At 46.6% G+C, this 22,421-nt stretch overlaps 1 protein-coding gene across 3 annotated transcripts in view; it reads right to left on the minus strand.

Annotated features, from left to right (window-relative positions):
* The window catches only part of LOC110531704 (chromodomain-helicase-DNA-binding protein 3), a 53,297-nt gene extending 31,935 nt beyond the window's left edge, over positions 1–21,362 (minus strand). For 2 of the 3 annotated variants that reach the window (XM_021615035.2, XM_021615033.2), the window contains exons 1-19: positions 21,006–21,362; positions 18,852–18,985; positions 18,468–18,647; positions 18,231–18,355; positions 17,686–17,975; positions 17,242–17,405; positions 13,464–13,596; positions 13,037–13,218; positions 9,202–9,474; positions 8,819–9,022; positions 8,364–8,581; positions 7,999–8,130; positions 7,685–7,781; positions 7,312–7,503; positions 6,965–7,165; positions 4,057–4,194; positions 1,366–1,487; positions 671–844; positions 306–447 (exon numbers count right to left, since the gene is read on the minus strand). In XM_021615035.2, coding sequence (XP_021470710.2) covers positions 306–447; positions 671–844; positions 1,366–1,487; positions 4,057–4,194; positions 6,965–7,165; positions 7,312–7,503; positions 7,685–7,781; positions 7,999–8,130; positions 8,364–8,581; positions 8,819–9,022; positions 9,202–9,474; positions 13,037–13,218; positions 13,464–13,596; positions 17,242–17,405; positions 17,686–17,975; positions 18,231–18,355; positions 18,468–18,647; positions 18,852–18,985; positions 21,006–21,180 — 3,276 coding nt within the window. In that variant the 5' untranslated portion in view covers positions 21,181–21,362. The remainder of the gene's footprint in view (positions 1–305; positions 448–670; positions 845–1,365; positions 1,488–4,056; positions 4,195–6,964; positions 7,166–7,311; positions 7,504–7,684; positions 7,782–7,998; positions 8,131–8,363; positions 8,582–8,818; positions 9,023–9,201; positions 9,475–13,036; positions 13,219–13,463; positions 13,597–17,241; positions 17,406–17,685; positions 17,976–18,230; positions 18,356–18,467; positions 18,648–18,851; positions 18,986–21,005) is intronic. The other variant, XM_021615034.2, reaches the window with a different exon arrangement.
* Between the last annotated feature and the right edge of the window lie 1,059 nt (positions 21,363–22,421).

The following is a 22,421-nucleotide window of genomic DNA, read 5'->3' on the forward strand; positions in this document are numbered from 1 at the left end:
GATTCCGACAGGACAAGACAAGGTTACAGCAAACATGACGACAGTCTGGTTCAGGCATGAAACACAACAAACAAGAATCCGACAAGGACAGGAGCAGAAACAGAGAGAGATATAGGGACCTAATCAGAGGGAAAAAGGGAACAGGTGGGAAAAGGGGTGACGAGGTGGTTAGGAGGAGACAAGGCACAGCTGGGGGAAAGAGGGGGAGAAAAGGTAACCTAACAACGACCAGCAGAGGGAGACAGGGTGAAGGGAAAGGACAGAGACAAGACACAACATGACAGTACATGACAGATCATAGTTACCATGGAGGCGACAGGGAAGAGATAGGGGTGGTTGGCACACTTCTTCAGGTCCATCATGATGTTGAGTAGAGACACCTGGTTACCTCCTCCTTTAGAGTTCAAAGCCTCAAAGTTCCTTGTCAGAATCAACTTGTAGTATTTCCTTTTATAATACATCAATGAAGAAAGACACAGTTAGTGTGTGATTATTTTTATGATTATCTTGTCACTCTCTCTTTTTCAGTCTCTTTGTCAACCATACGCCTTTCCCTCCTCTCTTCCCTCTTTTTCACTATTCCTGTCCTTTCATTCCTCTCCTCTCCTTTCTCCCTTCATGCATCCTCCCCCACCCCTCCCCACTCTCTCTCCACCCCGCTCCTCCTTACTTCTGCATGGGGCTTAGTTCCACTCGTACGATGAGCTCAGTCTTGGACGGCATGTTCTTGAAGACGTCAGCCTTCAGCCTCCTCAACATGTGGGGACCCAGCAGGTCATGGAGCTTCTGGATCTGGTCCTCCTTGGAGATGTCTGCAAACTCCTCCAGGAACCCCTCCAGATTACTACAGAGGGAGGGAGAGAGAGATAGTGAAAGCATGTCTGGTGAATGGAGGCTATTTAGGTTGAAAACATGCAAATAGAAGTACAGATGCATGGCTGTGTTGTGTGTGAGTGGTTTGCTTGCATATATGGCTGCATTTGGACAAGCAGCTCGATTCCACTAATTGGTCTTTTGGCCAATCACATCAGATCTTTTCACGTCAGCTCTTTTTCAGAGCTGATCTGATTGGTCAAAAGACCAATTAGTGGGGGAAAAAGATCATAATTGGGCTGCCTGTCTAAACACAGCCTTTGAGTGTGTGCATCTATACATCCACATACGTCCAAGTCGGTGTCAGTCTATATGTACATGTTATGCGTATGTGTTTATATGGCTGTGTTTACACAGAGAGCCCAATTCTGATATTTGGCCTAATTATTGATCTGATAGGTCAAAATACCAATTAGTGGCAAAAGATCAGAATTAGTCTGTCTGTGTAAACACAGCCATTATGTGAATATGTGTGTGCGTGTGTTACCCTACTTGAAACGGTTGGGAGTGAGGAAGTTGAGCAGGTGAAACAGCTCCTCCAGGTTGTTCTGTAGAGGAGTACCAGTCAGCAGCAGCTTGTGGTCAATCGTATAGTCATTCAGACGTCTGAAGAACTGAGGAGAGAAACCACAGGCAATAATTAATTGATTGATTCAACGATTGATTGATTGGTGACGTTCATTGTCTTTCAAGAGGAAATTCTGTAAGGTTTCAAATTGTATTTGTGAAGTTTTCAGGTTTTATGATTAGCGAGAGTCTTTCTGGATGGCTCGGTATTGTCTTCCTCGAAGTGAGCATAGAATGTGTTGAGCTCGTCTGGGAGGGAGGATTCAGTGGGCACCTCACAGCTGGATTTGCCTTTGTAGTCTTTGGTAGTGTGTAGTCCTTGCCACATACGGAGTGAGTCTGAGTTGTCGAACGTCAATTCAAGGTTTGAGTCTGTATTGCCTTTGGCGTCCCTAATGGATTTGCGTAACTGCTCGCCTTGTACGCGTTGCGTGCTACCAAGTCATCGGGGTTCGTTCTGCTGACATTGAATGCTGCAGTACGGGCTATCAGCATTGTACGGATATCTCCGTTCATCCAGGGTTTTTGTTTGGGGCAGTGGTGTAGCGGTGCCTTGAAAAGTAGGTATACTCAAATTTTGCCAATTTTTCTCCAAACGCCCTGTCCGGCAAAGGAAAGGCACCCTGTCTGAAAAATTGAGAAACAATTACATACACTATGAACCTACAATGATAAATCCCACATTGGTCTTTCACAGTCAGGCCAACCCAAGCTGTTCTATGCAGTAGGCTAATAGTAGGCCTACTATTGAAACTGATAAACTGAGTTAGATATGTACAGGTTACAGATTTTACCCAATTTTGTTTCCAGGTTTTCGTTCTCAAAGTCACACAGTTTTTAACAGAAAAACAACATCATTGTATGTTCTAAGTCAATAACAATGCTTAAACCACATCAAGAGACCACCTTTGAGATCTGGGAAAATCAACATTTTTTAGATTTAAAAAAAAAGTTACCCTTTACTTCACGTGTGCAGGCACCTAGCACTATTGTTTGATTAGCATGTTTCTAGCACATGAGATGGAGTTTGCAAAGGAAAAGGCCACTGGAATTATGCAAATAATCATGATCTGTTTCTGACAGGTAGGATACTTTGTATCTAGCTAACATTTAATAGAGAAGGTTTTTGGGAAAGCCTTTCAATCTACCAGAAGATGGGTTTGCCTTTCATTAGCATCGCTATATTTGACCTGTTCCTTAATTGGTTTTACTTCATATTATGAGGCATGTCTTACCTTGCTTCAAAGTAGCATGTAGCCAAAATCCACCATAGAAACGGGAAGGCAATTATTTTTTATAAAGACTTCCTCATATGTGTTCTATTGGTTTTCTTTCAACTTTGTTTCATTGTCTAGCAGCCAAAGGCATCATCCTAATCATGTTAGTCACCCATGTTGCTATGCCCTCCAACAAAACATCAAACAGGCAAAGCGTCAATACAGGACCAAGATCGAATCGTACTACACTGGCTCAGACGCTCTTCGGATGTGGCAGGGCTTGCAAACTGTTACAGACTACAAAGGGAAGCACAGCTGAGAGCTGCCCAGTGACAAGAGCCTACCAGACGAGCTAAATAACTTTTATGCTCACTTCGAGGCAAATAACACTGAAACATGCATGAGAGCTTCAGCTGTTCCGGACGACTGTGAGATCACACTCTCCGCAGCCGATGTGAGTAAGACCTTTAAACAGGTCAACATTCACAAGGCCGGAGGGCCAAACGGATTACCAGGATGTGTACTCCGAGCATGACCTGACCAACTGGCAAATGTCTTCACTGACATGTTCAACTACTCCCTGTCTGAGTCAGTAATACCACCATAGTCCCTGTGCCCAAGAACACTAAGGTAACCTGCTTAAAACTTGTTGGAGATAGGGGGCAGTATTTTCACTTTGGATGAATTGCGTGCCCATAGTGAACTTCATCCTACTCTGTCCTAGATTGCTAATATATGCATATTATTATTACTATTGGATAGAAAACACTGATGTTTCTAAAACTGTTTGAATTATGTCTGTGAGTATAACAGAACTCATAGGGCAGGCAATCTTCCAAACAGGAAGTGAAATTCTGAATACATGTCTAATTTTAAGTCATCGCCTATCCACTTGCAAATAAGATTGAGATCTGGAAGCACTTCCTACGCCTTCAACTAGATGTCCTCAATCAGTATAACGTGGAATGGAGCTTCTGGTGATTAAGAAGTGAGTATACAGCAATGCCCACTGAAGAATAAGTGGGTATATGGCATATACCTGCGTATACCCTCCACTACACCAGCGGCTTGGGGTATGTCTGGATTCTTATTGTGGGTACAACATCATCAACACATTTCCTATTGAAGCCTGTGACTGACGATGTATATTCCTCAATGTTGATGGATGAGTCCTGGGTGGATGAAGCTTTGACCGTATTCCAATCAGTATTCTCAAAACAGTCCTGCAGCATTGAGTCTGCCTCCTCTGTCCAGCGCCTCACTATTCTCTGTGTTGGTGTCTCCTTCTTGAGTTGCTGCGTGTAGGACGGGGGAGTAGGAACAGAGAGACGTGATCTGATTGGCCAAAGTTAAAAACAGTACAAACGCACACACACAAAACCAAACAGGTGCAGCCTACCTTGCTCTGGTTGTTCTTGAGGCGGTGGGCTTCGTCCACCACTAGACAGGCCCAGTCTATAGACTTCAGGGAGGTCTGGTCTATCGTCACCAGCTCATAGGACGTCAACAGGACATGGAACTTTATAGGGGCTTCTCTCTGGAGAGGAGGAGGGGGGATAGAGGGGAGAGAGAGAGAGGAGGAGGGGGGATAGAGGGGGGAGAGAGGGGAGAGAGAGAGGAGGAGGGGGGATAGAGGGGGGATAGAGAGGGGAGGAGGGGGGATAGAGGGGGGATAGAGAGGGGAGAGAGAGAGGAGGAGGGGGGATAGAGGGGGGATAGAGGGGGGAGAGAGAGAGAGGAGGATGGGGGATAGAGGGGAGAGAGAGAGGAGGAGGGGGATAGAGGGGGAGAGAGAGAGGAGGAGGGGGGATAGAGGGGGGAGAGAGAGGGGAGGAGGGGGGATAGAGGGGAGAGAGAGAGGAGGAGGGGGGATAGAGGGGGGATAGAGGGGAGAGAGAGAGAGGAGGAGGGGGATAGAGGGGGGATAGAGAGGGGGAGAGAGAGAGAGAGGAGGAGGGGGGATAGAGGGGGGATAGAAAGGGGAGAGAGAGAGGAGGAGGGGGGATAGAGGGGAGAGAGAGAGGAGGAGGGGGGATAGAGGGGAGAGAGAGAGAGGAGGAGGGGGGATAGAGGGGGGATAGAGGGGAGAGAGAGAGGAGGAGGGGGGATAGAGGGGGGAGAGAGGGGAGGAGGAGGGGGGATAGAGGGGGGATAGAGGGGAGAGAGAGAGAGGAGGAGGGGGGATAGAGGGGGGATAGAGAGGGGAGAGAGAGGAGGAGGGGGGATAGAGGGGGGATAGAGAGAGGAGGAGGGGGGATAGAGGGGAGAGAGAGAGGAGGAGGGGGGATAGAGGGGGGAGAGAGAGAGGAGGAGGGGGGATAGAGGGGGGATAGAGAGGGGAGAGAGAGAGGAGGAGGGGGGATAGAGGGGAGAGAGAGAGGAGGAGGGGGGATAGAGGGGGGATAGAGAGGGGAGAGAGAGAGGAGGAGGGGGATAGAGGGGAGAGAGAGAGGAGGAGGGGGGATAGAGGGGGATAGAGAGGGGAGAGAGAGAGGAGGAGGGGGGATAGAGGGGAGAGAGAGAGGAGGAGGGGGGATAGAGGGGAGAGAGAGAGGAGGGGGGATAGAGGGGGGATAGAGAGGGGAGAGAGAGAGGAGGAGGGGGGATAGAGGGGGGATAGAGAGGGGAGAGAGAGGAGGAGGGGGGATAGAGGGGGGATAGAGAGGGGAGAGAGAGGAGGAGGGGGGATAGAGGGGGGATAGAGAGGGGAGAGAGAGAGGAGGAGGGGGATAGAGGGGGGATAGAGAGGGGAGAGAGAGAGGAGGAGGGGGGATAGAGGGGGATAGAGAGGGGAGAGAGAGAGGAGGAGGGGGGATAGAGGGGAGAGAGAGAGGAGGAGGGGGGATAGAGGGGAGAGAGAGAGGAGGGGGGATAGAGGGGGGATAGAGAAGGGAGAGAGAGAGGAGGAGGGGGGATAGAGGGGGGATAGAGAGGGGAGAGAGAGGAGGAGGGGGGATAGAGGGGGGATAGAGAGGGGAGAGAGAGGAGGAGGGGGGATAGAGGGGGGATAGAGAGGGGAGAGAGAGAGGAGGAGGGGGATAGAGGGGGGATAGAGAGGGGAGAGAGAGAGGAGGAGGGGGGATAGAGGGGGGATAGAGAGGGGAGAAAGAGAGGAGGAGGGGGGATAGAGGGGGGATAGAGAGGGGAGAGAGAGAGGAGGAGGGGGGATAGAGGGGGGATAGAGAGGGGAGAAAGAGAGGAGGAGGGGGGATAGAGGGGGGAGAGAGAGGGGAGAGAGAGAGGAGGAGGGGGATAGAGGGGGGATAGAGAGGGGAGAAAGAGAGGAGGAGGGGGGATAGAGGGGGGATAGAGAGGGGAGAGAGAGAGGAGGAGGGGGGATAGAGGGGGAATAGAGAGGGGAGAGAGAGAGGAGGAGGGGGGATAGAGGGGAGAGAGAGAGGAGGAGGGAGGATAGAGGGGGGATAGAGAGGGGAGAGAGGGAGGAGGAGGGGGGATAGAGGGGGGATAGAGAGGAGGAGGGGGGATAGAGGGGGGATAGAGAGGGGAGAGAGAGAGGAGGAGGGGGGATAGAGGGGGGATAGAGAGGGGAGAGAGAGAGGAGGAGGGGGGATAGAGGGGGGATAGAGAGGGGAGAGAGAGAGGAGGAGGGGGGATAGAGGGGGGATAGAGAGGGGAGAGAGAGAGGAGGAGGGGGGATAGAGGGGGGATAGAGAGGGGAGAGAGAGAGGAGGAGGGGGGATAGAGGGGGGATAGAGAGGGGAGAGAGAGAGGAGGAGGGGGGATAGAGGGGGGATAGAGAGGGGAGAGAGAGAGGAGGAGGGGTATAGAGGGGGGATAGAGAGGGGAGGAGGGGGGATAGAGGGGGGATAGAGGGGAGAGAGAGAGGAGGAGGGGGGATAGAGGGGGGATAGAGAGGGGAGAGAGAGAGGAGGAGGGGGGATAGAGGGGGGATAGAGAGGGGAGAGAGAGAGGAGGAGGGGGGATAGAGGGGGGATAGAGAGGGGAGAGAGAGGAGGAGGGGGGATAGAGGGGAGAGAGAGGAGGAGGGGGGATAGAGGGGGGATAGAGAGGGGAGAGAGAGAGGAGGAGGGGGGATAGAGGGGGGAGAGAGAGGAGGGGGGATAGAGGGGGGATAGAGAGGGGAGAGAGAGGAGGAGGGGGGATAGAGGGGGGAGAGAGAGGAGGGGGGATAGAGGGGGGATAGAGAGGGGAGAGAGGGACAGAGAGAAACAGAAGCAGATATTTGATTTTTTTCTTTTTTAGAAGATGGGATGAACAGATCTGAGCTTTCTCTCATGTCGTTCCTCTGCCCCCTCCTCCCCTCCCTCCCTCCCGTCCGTCCTCACCCTCAGTTTGAAGGTTTTCCTCCCTCCCCGTACGGCCGTGTCGTCGAAGGTCAGCTCGTTCTCTCTGATGATGGCTCTGCTGTCCTTGTCTCCTGTGTAGGTCACCACGTAGAAGTCAGGGGCCCACATCTCAAACTCTCTCTCCCAGTTAATGATGGTGGAGAGGGGGGCACTCACCAGGAACGGGCCCCTAGTGTGGCCCTTGGTGGGGGGAAGAGGGTAGGAGAGATTTTTTTTATACAAAGATGAATAGAATACTTTATTATTCTATTAAAATGACAACATGATACTCAAGAGGGAATTTGCATAGCACAGAGAACACAGGGCTCCTAACGGTGCCGTCCTACCTCTTTAAAGAGTGAGTAAAGGAAGACGATGGTCTGGATAGTCTTGCCCAGCCCCATCTCGTCTGCCAGGATGGTGTCAGTGCCCTGTGCCCAGGAGAAACGCAGCCAGTTGAGTCCCTCCAGCTGGTAGAGGTGCAGAGTGCCCCCCGTCGCCGTCACAAAGTCTGGCTGCTCCTCGTACTTTATCGTAGGCTGGAAGATAAAGAGAAAGAGGGATGGTGATGTAAGGGGGGAAAAATGGAGATAAACATCATTGACATCATTGTACAGAATGACACTAGAGTTTTGACTTGGTAGTGAGAGTTGATCGGCTACCGGAATGACGACCAATAGATGTGGCCGTTACAGAGTGAGTGAGCCAATCAGAACTCACGTCGTTGACAGGTGATCTGTGGGGGTCTTCACTCTCTTCCATCCTCATCCTCCTCATCCTCCTCGGCATGTCTGGGGCCTCCTTCATCACCTCATCCCTGAACCAATCAATCAATTGATCCATCAATCAATCTATCAAGCATCAATCCAGTGTCCCTGAGCTATTTACAACAGCATACAAGGTTTGCCAAACTTGGTTTGTGATGTAGAACTGTGACGTTTACCATGTTGACACTGACATTATTAAGACAGATTCACTGTAGTAGTGTTAAGTGCCAACATGGATGCCATTTGGCCAGTCCACTAGTCCAGTACCTGTGTGCCCAGTAGTTGGCCTTGTGAATGACAAACTCTGGCATCTCCAGATCGTCTCTCTCCCATGTGCACTGGTCGTAGGTCAGGTCTCTCCACTTGACCAGGTAGTGGTATATCCCTTTCTTGTCCATACTGGGAAACACACACACACACACACGTACACACACGTACACACACGTACACACACACACGTACACACACATTATGGACAGAACTGCACACAATAATAAACTAGCACACACACACATACATACACACACACCCGCCTCACACATACACACACACCCCGCCCACCCACCCACCCCCATCTCACACACCCCAACCCCGCTCCCCCCCCCCCCCCCCATCCCCACATGCACACGTACCTGTGGTTGATGATGCGGTGGACCATCATCCATTCAGGCTTGATGCCGTATTTATAGAACTTGTCATCCAGGGCAGCATAGTCTGGGTCTTTCAGCCTCCTCTTCTCACTCTTAATACTCTCCTCCTCTCCCCCCGACCCATAGTCCAGACTGGGAGGCTCCTCCATATCTGTCTTCCTCTGGTAGTTACGGAACATCACAGAGTGGAAGATCTCCAGCTAGACGGATGGTAAAGAAGAGAAAAAAGAAGAGAGGAATAGATGGAGGAAAGAGAGAATGTGTTGAATGAAAACAAGGAAGGGAAGTGTGTAGGATACTTGCATGCTAAGCGTCTTGTCGTTTTTCATATCATTACATCAGCCTCTCCTCCAACTGTTTCACTCTCTCTCTCTCTCCCTCCCTCCCTGCCTACTTCTCTCTCCCTTTCCTCTCATCTCCCTCTATTTCCCTCTCACCTGCAGTTCAGTGATCCAGGTACAGTGCCAGTAGGACTGTCCAGTCAGCTTGACAAAGAACTCCCTCTCAGCCCTGCCCTTCATGGGGGGTGGCGGAGGAGCATCAGGAGGGGTATCGGGGGCGGGAGGCACGGGTACAGGATCGGGGGGCTCGCCCCATCGCCAGTGGAGGATCCTCTGCACCCTGCCCTTGATAGCAGGACACTGGGTGTAGAAGACGAAAATGCAGAATCAGAATAAATTAGAGTAAGGTAAAGTAGAGTAGATTGAATAGAATACAATAGGAAAGCTTTATTGTCCACACAATGTGGACATTTTGCATTTGGTGGCATTGTGCACATAATGTGGCATTGTGCACATAATGATAAACAAACAAGACTTACAGTGCAGCGTGGACACAGCCACTCTCCGTTGGGGATCTCAGGCAGGGGCGGGTTGAGACAGTGGATGTGGTAGGAGGAAGTGCAGGTGTCACAGCACAATAGTTCCCCCCCATCTTTACAGACCCTGCAGAACTCAATGTGGTCATCCTCCTCTTCCTCCAGTCCTACCAGCAGTCCAACCCCAGGTACCTCTGGTACCACCATGTCCTCACTCTCCTCCTCAAACTCCTCAAAGTCCTCATCCTTCGCTTCCCACTGGATCCCCTCTTTCTCCTGCAGGAGAAGAGGAGAGGAATAGGACAGGAGAGGAGAAGAGGAGAGAAAGAGGACAGGAGAGGAGAAGAGGAGAGAAAGAGGACAGGAGAGGAGAAGAGGAGTGGAAGAGGACAGGAGAAGAGGAGGGGAGGAGGACAGGAGAGGAGAAGAGGAAGAGGACAGGACGGGAGAGGAGAGGAGAAGAGGAGGAGGACAGGAGAGGAGAAGAGGAGAAAAGGAGGAGGACAGGACAAGAGGACAGGAGGAGGACAGTAGGGGGACAGGAGGAGGACAGGAGAGGAGAAGAGGAGGACAGGAGGAGGACAGGACAAGAGGACAGGAGGAGGACAGGAGGAGGACATGAGAAGAGTGTATGGGGAAGTAATAAGTAAATAAAATAATTTGATCCATTATCATCATCGGTAGGGTTTACATGTCTGATGATACCTTACAGTGCATTCAGAAAGTACTCAGGCCCCTTGACTTTATCCATACCCATTTTGATACATTACAGCCTTATTCTAAAATGTATTAAATCAAAAATACCCTAAAATGACAAGGCAAAAACTGTTTTTTTTTAGAAATGTTTGCAAATGTATAAAATAAAAAATCTGAAATACCTTACTTACATAAGTATTCAGACCCTTTGGTATGAGACTCGAAATTGAGCTCAGGTGCATCCTGTTTCCATGAATCATCCTTGAGATTTTTCTACAACTTGATTGGAGTCTACCTGTGGTAAATTCAATTGATTGGACATCATTTGGAAAGGCACACACCTGTCTGTATAAGGTCCCACAGTTGACAGAGCATGTCAGAGCAAAAAACAAGCCATACGGTCGAAGAAATTGTCCATAGAGCTCAGAGACAGGATTGTGTTGAGGCACAGATCTGGGGAAGGGTACAGAGATATTTCTGCAGCATTGAAGGTCCCCAAGAACACAGTGGCCTCCAGAATTCTTAAAAGGATGAAGTTTGGAACCCAAGACTCCGCCGGGCCAAACTGAGCAATCGGGGGAGAAGGGCCTTGGTCAGGGAGGTGACCAAGAACTCGATGTTCACTCTGACGGAGCTCCAGAGTTCCTCTGTGGAGATGGAATAACCTTCCAGAAGGACAACCATCTCAGCAGCACTCCACCAATCAGGCCTTTATGGTAGAGTGGCAAGCTGAAAGCCACTCAGTTTTTCAACGGCAGGGAGACGATTCAGGATCATGGGAAAGATGAACAGAGCAAAGTACAGAGAGATCCTTGATGAAAACCTGCTCCAAAGCGCTCAGAACCTCAGAATGGGGCAAAGGTTCACCTTCCAACAGGACAACGACCCTAAGCACACAGCCAAGACAACGTAGGAGTGTCTTCAGGAAAAGTCTCTGAATGTCCTTGAGTGGCCCACCCAGAGCCCGGACTTGAACCTGATCAAACATCTCTGGAGAGACCTGAAAATAGCTGTGCAGCGACGCTCCACATCCAACCTGAAAGAGCTTGAGAGGATCAGCAGAGAAGAATGGGAGAAACTCCCCAAATACAGGTGTGCAAAGCTTTCAGCGTCATACCTAAGAAGACTCAAGGCTGTAATCACTGCCGAAAGTGCTTCAACAAAGTACTGAGTAAAGGGTCTGAATACTTACGTACAGTTGAAGTCGGAAGTTTACATACACTTAGGTTGGAGTCATTAAAACTCATTTTTCAACCATTCCAAAAATGTCATGTTAACATGTCAAGTCAGTTAGTACATCTACTTTGTGCATGACAAGTAATTTTTCCAACAATTGTTTACAGACAGATTATTTCACTTATAATTCACTGTATCACAATTCCAGTGGGTCAGAAGTTTACATACACTAAGTTAACTGTGCCTTTAAACAGTTTGGAAAATTCCAGAAAATTATATCATAGCTTTAGAAGCTTCTGATAGGCTAATTGACATCATTTGAGTCAATTGAAGGTGTACCTGTGGATGTATTTCAAGGCATACCCTCAAACTCAGTGCCTCTTTGCTTGACATAATGGGAAAATCAAAAGAAATCAGCCAAGACCTCAGAAAAGAATTGTAGACCTTCACAAGTCTTTTTCATCCTTGGGAGCGATTTCCAAACGCCTGAAGGTACCACGATCATCTGTACAAACAATAGTACGCAAGTATAAACACCATGGGACCACGCAGCCATCATACCGCTCAGGAAGGAGACGCGTTCTGTCTCCTAGAGATGAACGTACTTTGGTGCGAAAAGTGCAAATCAAACCCAGAAAAACAGTGAAGGACCTTGTGAAGATGCTGGAGGAAACAGGTACAAAAGTATCTATATCCACAGAAAAACAAGTCCTATATCGACATAACCTGAAAGGCCGCTCAGCAAGGAAGAAGCCACTGCTCCAAAACCGCCATAAAAAAGCCAGACTACGGTTTGCAACTGCACATGGGGACAAAGATTGTACTTTTTGGAGAAATGTCCTCTGGTCTGATGAAACAAAAATAGAACTGTTTGGCCATAATGACCATCATTATGTTTGGAGGAAAAAGGGGGAGGCTTGCAAGCCAAAGAACACCATCCCAACCTTGAAGCACGGGGGTGGCAGTATCATGTTGTGGGGGTGCTTTGCTGCAGGAGGGACTGGTGCACTTCACAAAATAGATGACATCATGAGGCAAAACAAATATGTGGATATATTGAAGCAACGTCTCAAGACATCAGTCAGGAAGTTAAAGCTTGGTCGCAAATGGGTCTTCCAAATGGACAATGACCCCAAGCATACTTCCAAAGTTGTGGCAAAATGGCTTAAGGACAACAAAGTCAAGGTATTGGAGTGGCCATCACAAAGCCCTGACCTAAATTCCATAGAAAATTTGTTGGCAGAACTGAAAAAGTGTGTGCGAGCTAGGAAGCCTACAAACCTGACTCAGTTACACCAGCTCTGTCAGGAGGAATGGGCAAAGATTCACCCAATTTATTGTGGGAAGCTTGTGGAAGGCTACCTGAAATGTTTGACCCAAGTTGAACAATTGAAAGGCAATGCTACCAAATATTAATTGAGTGTATGTAAACTTCTGACCCACTGTGAATGTGATGAAAGAAATAAAAGCTGAAATAAATCACTCTCTCTACTATTATTCTGACAATTCACGTTCTTAAAATAAAGTGGTGATCCTAACTGACCTACAACAGGGAATTTTTAGGAATGTCAGGAATTGTGAAAAACTGAGTTTAAATGTCTTTGGCTGAGGTGTCTGTAAACTTCCGACTTCAACGGTAAATGTGATATTTACGGGTTTTGACATTTTTTTATTTAGCAAAAATACCTAAAAACATTTTTTTCTTTGTCATTATGGGGTATTGTGTGTAGACTGAGGAGGGGGGGAAAAAACAATTTAATCAATTTTAGAATAAGTCTGGAACGTAACAAAATGTGTAAAAAGTCAAGGGGTCTGAATACTTTCCGAAAGCTCACTGTGAATAGAGTACACACTAACAGTAGCATTGCACGCAGCTCGGTCTGTAATGCTGACATAAACAATCAGTCAAATAGGCAGACTTGAGGATTATTAACACCAACTTTGAGGATTACGGTACGGTACTCACACAGTGTGGGCAACTCCACTTGCCCTCGGGGGCCTTCTCCAGCTCAGGCTCCAGACAGACCAGGTGGTAGGCCCTAGGACAGGTGTCACACAGAATGATCTCCCCTCCCTGCTGGCACACCTCACAGTAGTCCTGGTGGTCTGTCTCATAACCATCCCCCTCCACCTCACCCTCATCCAGCACTGCGAGAGAGAGAGAGAGAGAGAGAGAGAGAGAGAGAGAGAGAGAGAGAGAAAAGAGAGAGAGAGAGCGAGAGAGAGAGAGAGAGAAAATGGGGAGGGAAAAATGAGGAGGGAAAAGGGAAGGGGGATAAGAGAGAGGGGTGGGAGAGAGGGAGAAGGAGAAAAGACAGAGACACATCACATGCTGAGCATAAGTCAGACAGATTCAGAGTTTATAACCTTTTTTTATGGAACATTTTGTTTACTTTTCTTATTCTTCTTGGCCGGGCGTCCTCTCTTGTTCTTCTTGACCCGGGAGGAGCTGTCGGAGCGGACCGAGGAGCTGTGGACACTGGAGTCCTCTTGCAGCGAGTCCTCCTCATCAACATCATCACCACTCTGAGAGGAAGGGATTGAGTTAGATACAGTGCCTTGGTAAAGTATTCGGCCCCCTTGAACTTTGCAACCTTTTGCCACATTTCAGGCTTCAAACATAAAGATATAAAACTGTATTTTTTTGTGAAGAATCAACAACAAGTGGGACACAATCATGAAGTGGAACGACATTTATTGGATATTTCAAACTTTTTTAACAAATCAAAAACTGAAAAATTGGGCGTGCAAAATTATTCAGCCCCTTTACTTTCAGTGCAGCAAACTCTCTCCAGAAGTTCAGTGAGGATCTCTGAATGATCCAATGTTGACCTAAATGACTAATGATGATAAATACAATCCACCTGTGTGTAATCAAGTCTCCGTATAAATGCACCTGCACTTTGATAGTCTCAGAGGTCCGTTAAAAGCGCAGAGAGCATCATGAAGAACAAGGAACACACCAGGCAGGTCCGAGATACTGTTGTGAAGAAGTTTAAAGCCGGATTTGGATACAAAAATATTTCCCAAGCTTTAAACATCCCAAGGAGCACTGTGCAAGCGATAATATTGAAATGGAAGGAGTATCAGACCACTGCAAATCTACCAAGACCTGGCCGTCCCTCTAAACTTTCAGCTCATACAAGGAGAAGACTGATCAGAGATGCAGCCAAGAGGCCCATGATCACTCTGGATGAACTGCAGAGATCTACAGCTGAGGTGGGAGACTCTGTCCATAGGACAACAATCAGTTGTATATTGCACAAATCTGGCCTTTATGGAATGGTGGCAAGAAGAAAGCCATTTCTTAAAGATATCCATAAAAAGTGTATTTTAAAGTTTGCCACAAGCCACCTGGGAGACAAACCAAAGATGTAGAAGAAGGTGCTCTGGTCAGATGAAACCAAAATTGAACTTTTTGGCAACAATGCAAAACGTTATGTTTGGCGTAAAAGCAACACAGCTGAACACACCATCCCCACTGTCAAACATGGTGGTGGCAGCATCGTGGTTTGGGCCTGCTTTTCTTCAGCAGGGACAGGGAAGATGGTTAAAATTGATGGGGAGATGGATGGAGCCAAATACAGGACCATTCTGGAAGAAAACCTGATGGAGTCTGCAAAAGACCTGAAACTGGGACGGAGATTTGTCTTCCAACAAGACAATGATCCAAAATATAAAGCAAAATCTACAATGGAATGGTTCAAAAATAAACATATCCAGGTGTTAGAATGGCCAAGTCAAAGTCCAGACCTGAATCCAATCGAGAATCTGTGGAAAGAACTGAAAACTGCTGTTCACAAATGTTCTCCATCCAACCTCACTGAGCTCGAGCTGTTTTGCAAGGAGGAATGGGAAAACATTTCAGTCTCTCGATGTGCAAAACTGATAGAGACATACCACAAGCGACTTACAGCTGTAATCGCAGCAAAAGGTGGCGCTACAAAGTATTAACTTAAGGGGGCTGAATAATTTTTCACGCCCAATTTTTCAGTTTTTGATTTGTTAAAAAAGTTTGAAATATCCAATAAATGTCGTTCCACTTCATGATTGTGTCCCACTTGTTGTTGATTTTTCACAAAAAAATACAGTTTTATATCTTTATGTTTGAAGCCTGAAATGTGGCAAAAGGTCGCAAAGTTCAAGGGGGCCGAATACTTTCGCAAGGCACTGTATATACTCAGCAAAAAAAGTAACGTCCCTTTTTCAGGACGCTGTCTTTCAAAGATAATTTGTAAAAATCCAAATAACTTCACAGATCTTCATTGTAAAGGGTTTGAACACTGTTTCCCATGTTTGTGGAATGAACCATAAACAATTAATCAATATGCACCTGTGGAACAGTGGTTAAGACACTAACAGCTTACAGACAGTAGGCAATTAAGGTCACAGTTATGAAAACTTAGGACACTAAAGAGGCCTTTCTACTGACTCGGAAAAACCCCAAAACAAAGATGCCCAGGGTCCCTACTCATCTGCGTGAACATGCCTTAGGCATGCTGCAAGGAGGCATGAGGACTGCAGATGTGGCCAGGGCAATAAATTGCAATGTCCGTACTATGAGACGCCTAAGACAGTGCTACAGGGAGACAGGATGGACAGCTGATAGTCCTTGCAGTGGCAGACCACGAGTAACAACACCTGAACAGAATCGGTACATCTGAACATCACAGGTACAGGATGGAAACAACAACTGCCCGAGTTACACCAGGAATGCACAATCCCTCCATCAGTGCTCAGACTGTCCGCAATAGTCTGAGAGAGGCTGGACTGAGGGCTTGTTGGACTGTTGTAAGGCAGGTCCTCACCAGACATCGTCGCTGGACAAGACAGGACTGGCAAAAAGTGCTCTTCACTGACGAGTCGCGGTTTTGTCTCACCAGGGGTGATGGTCGGATTCGCGTTTACCGTCGAAGGAATGAGTATTACACCAAGGCCTGTACTCTGGAGCGGGATCGATTTGGAGGTGGAGGGTCCATCATGGTCTGGGGCGGTGTGTCACAGCATCATCGCACTGAGCTTGTTGTCATTACATTATATATATATATATATAGAGAGAGAGAGAGAAAGAGAGAGAGAGAGAGAGAGAGAATTTTGCAAAAATAGCCACTGTGTACAATGTGAAACACCAAATAATGCATGCAGAGCAGAATTAGACCGATACCTTCTAATTATTAAAATCCAGAAAAGAGCCATCTACATCAACCTAATAGGAAGTGATTCTCAAACCTTCCAAAACAAAGCCATCACCTACAGAGAGATGAACCTGGAGAAGAGTCACCTAAGCAAGCTGGTCATGGGGCTCTGTTCACAAACAAAAACAGACCCTGCAGAGCCCCAGGACAGAAACAAAATTAGACCCAACCAAATCATGAGAAAACAAAAAGAGAATTACTTGACACATTGGAAAGAACAGAGCAACCTAGAATGCTATTTGGCCCTAAACAGAGACAATTTGGCCCTGCACAGCGACAACTGTGACTGACCCTAAATAAAAGGAAAAGTTTTGACTATGTACACACTCAGTGAGCAAAGCCTTGCTCCTGGCTCTCAAGAGAATACAGGCTATGTGCACACTGCCCATAAAATGAGGTGGAAACTGAGCTGCACTTCCTAACCTCCTGCCAAATGTGTGACCATATCAGATACACATGTTTCCTTCAGATTACACAGACCAACAAAGAATTTGAAAACAAACCCAATTTTGATAAACTCTCATATCTATTTGGTGAAATACCACAGTGTGCCACCACAGCAGCAAGATCTGTGACCTGTTGCCACAAGAAAAGGGCAACCAGTGAAGAGCAACCACCATTGTACATACAACCCATATTTATGTTTATTTATTTTCCCTTTTGTACTTTAACTATTTGCACATAATATGAAATATGAAATGTCTTTATTCTTTTGGAACTTTTGTGAGTGTAACATTTACTGTAAATTTTTTATTGTTTGTTTCACTTTTGTTTATCTATTTCACTTGCCTTGGCAATGTAAACATATGCTTCCCATGCCAATAAAGCCCTTAAATTGAACTGAACTGAATTGAGAGAGAGATAGAGAGAGGAGAGAAACACCGATCTGTCGCCTCTCATACACCAGCATGCTCCCACATACATTGGCCTACACCGCACATCTTTATATCCAAATTCCCAGCATTATAATACTTACAGAGCTGCTCTTCTTTCTCTTGTTGCCTAAGGCCCCCAGTTTTATGCGTATGGGGGACATCTTCTTGGCTTTAGCTACTGAAGCCGCTACTGCTGCTGCCACCGCCTTCTTCCTCTCAGCCAGAACACGAGGACTCTTACTGCGACTCTTCTTATACCCAGGGCCTGAGAAACAGGGACAGAATGAAGTCAAGATTTCTACTAGTGCTCTAGTGTGGGATTTCCCAAACCTCTCCTTGGGGTCCTCAGACGTTTCACATATTTGTTCTTGCCCTAAACTGGCACACCAGATTAAATTAGTCGACTATTACCCAAACCCTTGATCAGGGCTACAACATGTCTGAGGGTCCAGACTAGAAGTTGGGACCAATTCCATTTCAATTCAATCAGTCCTTGCTATACATGACACACTCCACTACTCCACCCTTCTCTCTCATCCTCTGACCTTTGCCCTCTTTGGTCTTGGCCTTGCGGAGCGGGGGAGGCGGGGGTGGTGGCAGGGGGGGCGGCCGTGGGGGTTGGGGCTGCTTCCGGGGTGGAGGTGGCTCCGGGGATGGGGTTGCCGCGGAGACCTGCTCGGCGACGGCAATGGCGGCGGCGGCGGCTGCAGCTGCCACGGCTGCAGCACCGGAGCCCTTGAAGGGGTTGTTAGAGCTGAACTCCCTCCACTTGACCCCCAGGATGGTCATCATCTTAGACATGGGGATCTTAGGGTTCTTCTTGGCGATCATGGGCCTGGGAAGATGAAGAGGCAGGTGAGGAAGAAGAGCTGAGTGTTTGATGTACAGAACAGTAATGACAATTGATTTTGAACAGTGTGGCAAATAATCTTGAACTTGAAAATAAACTTGAACTAGAAATGGTTGTTTCTGAGGGATTGTGAATGGAGGGAATTGTTCCACGGTTGGTAGTGAACTAGACAACTGAAATAAACAATAACTCATTGAGTCATCTCACTGACTGTCAATCACTACAGCAGGCCAACTGTACCTCATGGACTGGCTGAAGGCTTTGTAGTTGGTGAGTGTGCGGTAATCGTCTTCAGTGAATGTATGATCCACATCCTCCAGACCCCAGTCCATAGCCAGCTGGGCCGACGTCTTCTGTTCTATTGGCTGCAGGAGAGAAACAACCAGTCAGAGAGCTTGAAGACTTTTAGCCATCAGAATGTGTAAAAAAATGAAGCAAAACAACAACTATAGCACTTTCTTGTTGTGTTCTTCTTACCTTTGTTGTCTCCTCGTGCGTGCTGTCCTCATCATCTTTTTTCTTCTTCTTGGTTTTCTTCTCCTTCTTTTCCTTGTGTTTCTTCTTCTTCTTTTTCTCGCCAGAGAAGTCACTCGCTGCGCTGTCGGAGTTCTCACCATAATCTCTCTCTCGCTCCGAGTCTCTCTCTACATCACTTTCCTGAGAGGAGGAGAGGAGAAAAGAAGGGGAGAGAGGGGAAAGTGAGAAAAAGAGAAAGAACAGAAGAGAGGATGAGGATGCTAAATCAATATGTAATGTCACAGATAGTTTTTTGTTCTATGACTTCAATTAAGCAAATGAAATAGAATGACGTGTCATCAGAATGTATGGCGGTTGATGGACCGTAATGATCGAGAGGCTTACAATCTTTTTCCGTTTTTTGGCTTTAACCGGTTTTCCCTCTTTCTCTTTCTCCTTCTTCTTTGTCTCCTTCTTCTTGGGCCCTCGTTTCTTCCTCCCTAGACTGGCCCTGTCTGATGCTTCCCTTTCTTCCTCTACTGGGGATTGAAGCGAGGAGAGGGGGATGGAAGAGAGAAAGAGAGAGATGTGACTAAATCATATTGACTATAATCATCATTGAAGGCTTTGAATTGTCGATCTAATCTCTTCTGAACACAATTAAGCACAACAAAAGCCTCTCACCAACACACTGTCATGTGTGCGTTGACACCAAATGTGTCATATGGGAGAGTATAGTGTCTTAACACAACCTATGAGATTGACTGAATTGTGACAGTTTGACTGGTAAGTGGGATTGACAGCTGCTTTGTATCAGTTCAGTGAAAACCAAATCCATATCTGGCTTATCTGTTAATGAACACCTCACAAAAACACAAGAATGTTGTTCATGGTGGCATTGAAAATGTGAGGCTGAGACATATGAAAGTAAGGCCTTATGTTGGCTACATGTTACACAGTGCTTTAGGGCTTCTAAAACGTTATGTCCATAGCAATATATATTTCCACAATAATGAATTGGGAAAATAAAATAAAATCAAACATGTAATAGATTTATTTCGAAGACACGACATCCCACGTTTTGAGGGTCAATAAGTGATAATGAGCCATTCATCCCTGTATTCAAGTTTTTCCCCTGGCAAAAAGTGAGACTGTACCCTATTGGAGAGTGAGAGAGAGTGAAGCATGTGCTTTGTCAGGGGGATGAAGAGATGGGGGAAAACATCACCAAAAAAACTGTCGCTTGCGGCCGCCATTGCACTTGGTAGAAATTAGTTCGATTTAATGGTTTGTCTTTGTTGGTGGGCGACAACACGCAGCGCGCGCCCAGACGAGGTCTCCGCATATTTCTGCTGCAGAGTGCAGCCAGGGGCGGCATTAGCATCACGCGGGGCTCGGTGATTCTGAGGCCGCAAGCCAGTCTGTCTCTATAGGATGAACTGAAACGACTCCCTACCCTACTTCCCCGCAATTAATTCCAACACCTGGTTCCCGACCACAACAGCCGCCAGCGCATGTCGCGGGGGGTTTAGAGACGCTGCGGGAAGCGCACTAATTGATACGCGGCTCTTGTCTCGAGACAGGCGACATAGTTTAGGCTAGTTGTTCAGAGTGATGCTAAAATGTCCCTTGTTGAATACCCCCAAAATCATGATCTGCAATATCTGATGTCACTGTTGAATACATGCAAATTAATGTAATTGTATTAATTAACATGAACTGCAAAATAATGTAAACATGTTCTTTGGTGTGGAACCAGCTAGGCCAAATCTGTAATCCCTCAAAAATAAATTTATTTGGAGTAAAATAAGATTTCTGTTGATCGTATTTTTCACATGAAATTGTTGTAGGCAAGTCCTTTCTTTAATTAGGCTTCACAGTATAGTTTCTAGGCTTTGTGTATTATAGGCCTACGTGTTACATGTGTTAGTCTGCTATGACATCAAAAGAGAGTGGGAACAATAGCCCTGTAGGCTACACATAACGGTTATATTCAGAACTTGGGAGTAGTGTCGGTGTCCTATCATGAACCGTCCCTGTCAGTATGACAGTGGAGACCGTCATGGGGTAGGAGGCAAGTTTATTTACACTGTCATACCAGCACTTACTCTATCATCCGGTTTTAACGCTCACGCCTCGGGAACAGACATCCCAGCACTATTCTAAAGATCACAATCAGAAAGCTTATTGCTGGAGAGTCCATGTTTTCTGCCAGTGATGTCGTGAGCTGTACACTTCACATCGACCTATTAACATTGAGATATTATTTACATCTATGAATATGGCAGCATTGTCAGGATGAAAAGCAACGTTGAGGAGGATCAACTTTGTGGAATTGTTTATAAATTGGAAGTCTTCAACTCTTTCTGTTCCAAAGCTGCGCTATCATTTGGAGCAACGGGCACGCAACTAATTATATTGCAGCAACGGATAACTATTGAGATGAGCGGCACAGGGTGTCCTGGCGTACTTTAAAAAAAATGTATGTGTTTCTATTTTGTGTGCGCGCTCCCGAGTCTTTCGCCAGTGTCTCTTTCGACTGTAGCTAATATAGCCTACCTGGCGCGGCTAGTGTTGCAGTTTCTCGAGGCGCCGCCGGCGAGTTTATGTCGCTTGCGTTCTCGTCTAGATCTCCGTCGTCCTCGTCTTCTTCATCAAAATCTACTCCCTCGGAATTAACCAACATGCCCTGGTCTTCCTCACAGGACCGGAGAGGAGAGGACATTATATTCATGTCATCGGCTCCTTCCTCGAAATCAGAAACCTTCCGGAATTATGATATTTATTTAATATTCAAATCGACACCAGAAAAAAAGTGGGGGCCGTTTTGGAATATTTTACACTACAAGGCAGGGAAACAAAGATGGCCGCTCTTATATTTATTTTTTAACAACCCCCCCAATAAGAAAAATCCCCTTACATAAAAAATGGCGGACTATATTATTGCAGAACGCCCCCCCCCCCCCCCCATCTTCTTTTCTCTCTCTCTCTCTCTGCCTCTCTCCGTTTACCCCTCCCTCCTCAAAAAACATGTACATTGTTACAAGAAACAAGAAAGGGGGTGTTTGACTGCTTGTAATGTTACTGCCCCCCATGATCAGCCATCCCAACTAACTGTCTCAAGATCACACGCAACAAAAGTCCCTTTCTGCACTGAAAAACGCGATACAAATCCATCAAATATGGCCACTTTAATAATCTTAAAGGCCCCCACCGTGGTATAAAATGATACGTGTGAGAGAGAGAGAGAGTCGGGGAGGGAACTTGAGAGTGGGGGGGTTGGGAAAATCTGCTGCAGCCATGCCCAGATTTACATCAGATTGGATTGCTTAAAAATTAACCACTTGTGGTAGGGAGAAAAATCTATGCAATGTGCAAACGGGCATTTTTTTCAACTGGAGATTATTTTATTATAATAATAATAATAGATATCGAATATATCTATTTTTTACATTCTGAAAGCATTCAAATGAAAGAGGATACATTTGAAAATCATATTGCACACTTTCACTAGAGTCCCTTTGATATGGGTGGCAGTAAGGCCATGGGAACCTCTAGTAGTCAGACAATGGTTGGTCTCCCTTCAGGCAGCCCAGCTTTGATAAAGGGGTCTATGGTCAGACATACATACATACAGTATGCACATTTTAGAGTAAAATTGTGTATAATTGTGTATAATTGTGAATAATGATAAATAGCCTAGATATTGATAACAATGTCAGGTCACTGATTAATAGAACTATGGATAACATTTCGCTACACTCGCAATAACATCTGTTAACCATGTGTATGTGACCAATAAAATTTGATTTGATATTATATATCAGACTGACTAAACCTGATATTGCTACTGTTATAGTAGATTTGGTTTCCTGCACATTCTGTACAACTGGAAATCTTAACCCAGCAGAGCCACAAAGGTGCTGTTGAATATCACATAAACAATTACCATGGTTACCATGCTATTTTATGTAA

Source organism: Oncorhynchus mykiss, chromosome 9, assembly GCF_013265735.2.
Source record: "Oncorhynchus mykiss isolate Arlee chromosome 9, USDA_OmykA_1.1, whole genome shotgun sequence".
Taxonomy (NCBI): Eukaryota; Metazoa; Chordata; class Actinopteri; order Salmoniformes; family Salmonidae; genus Oncorhynchus; species Oncorhynchus mykiss.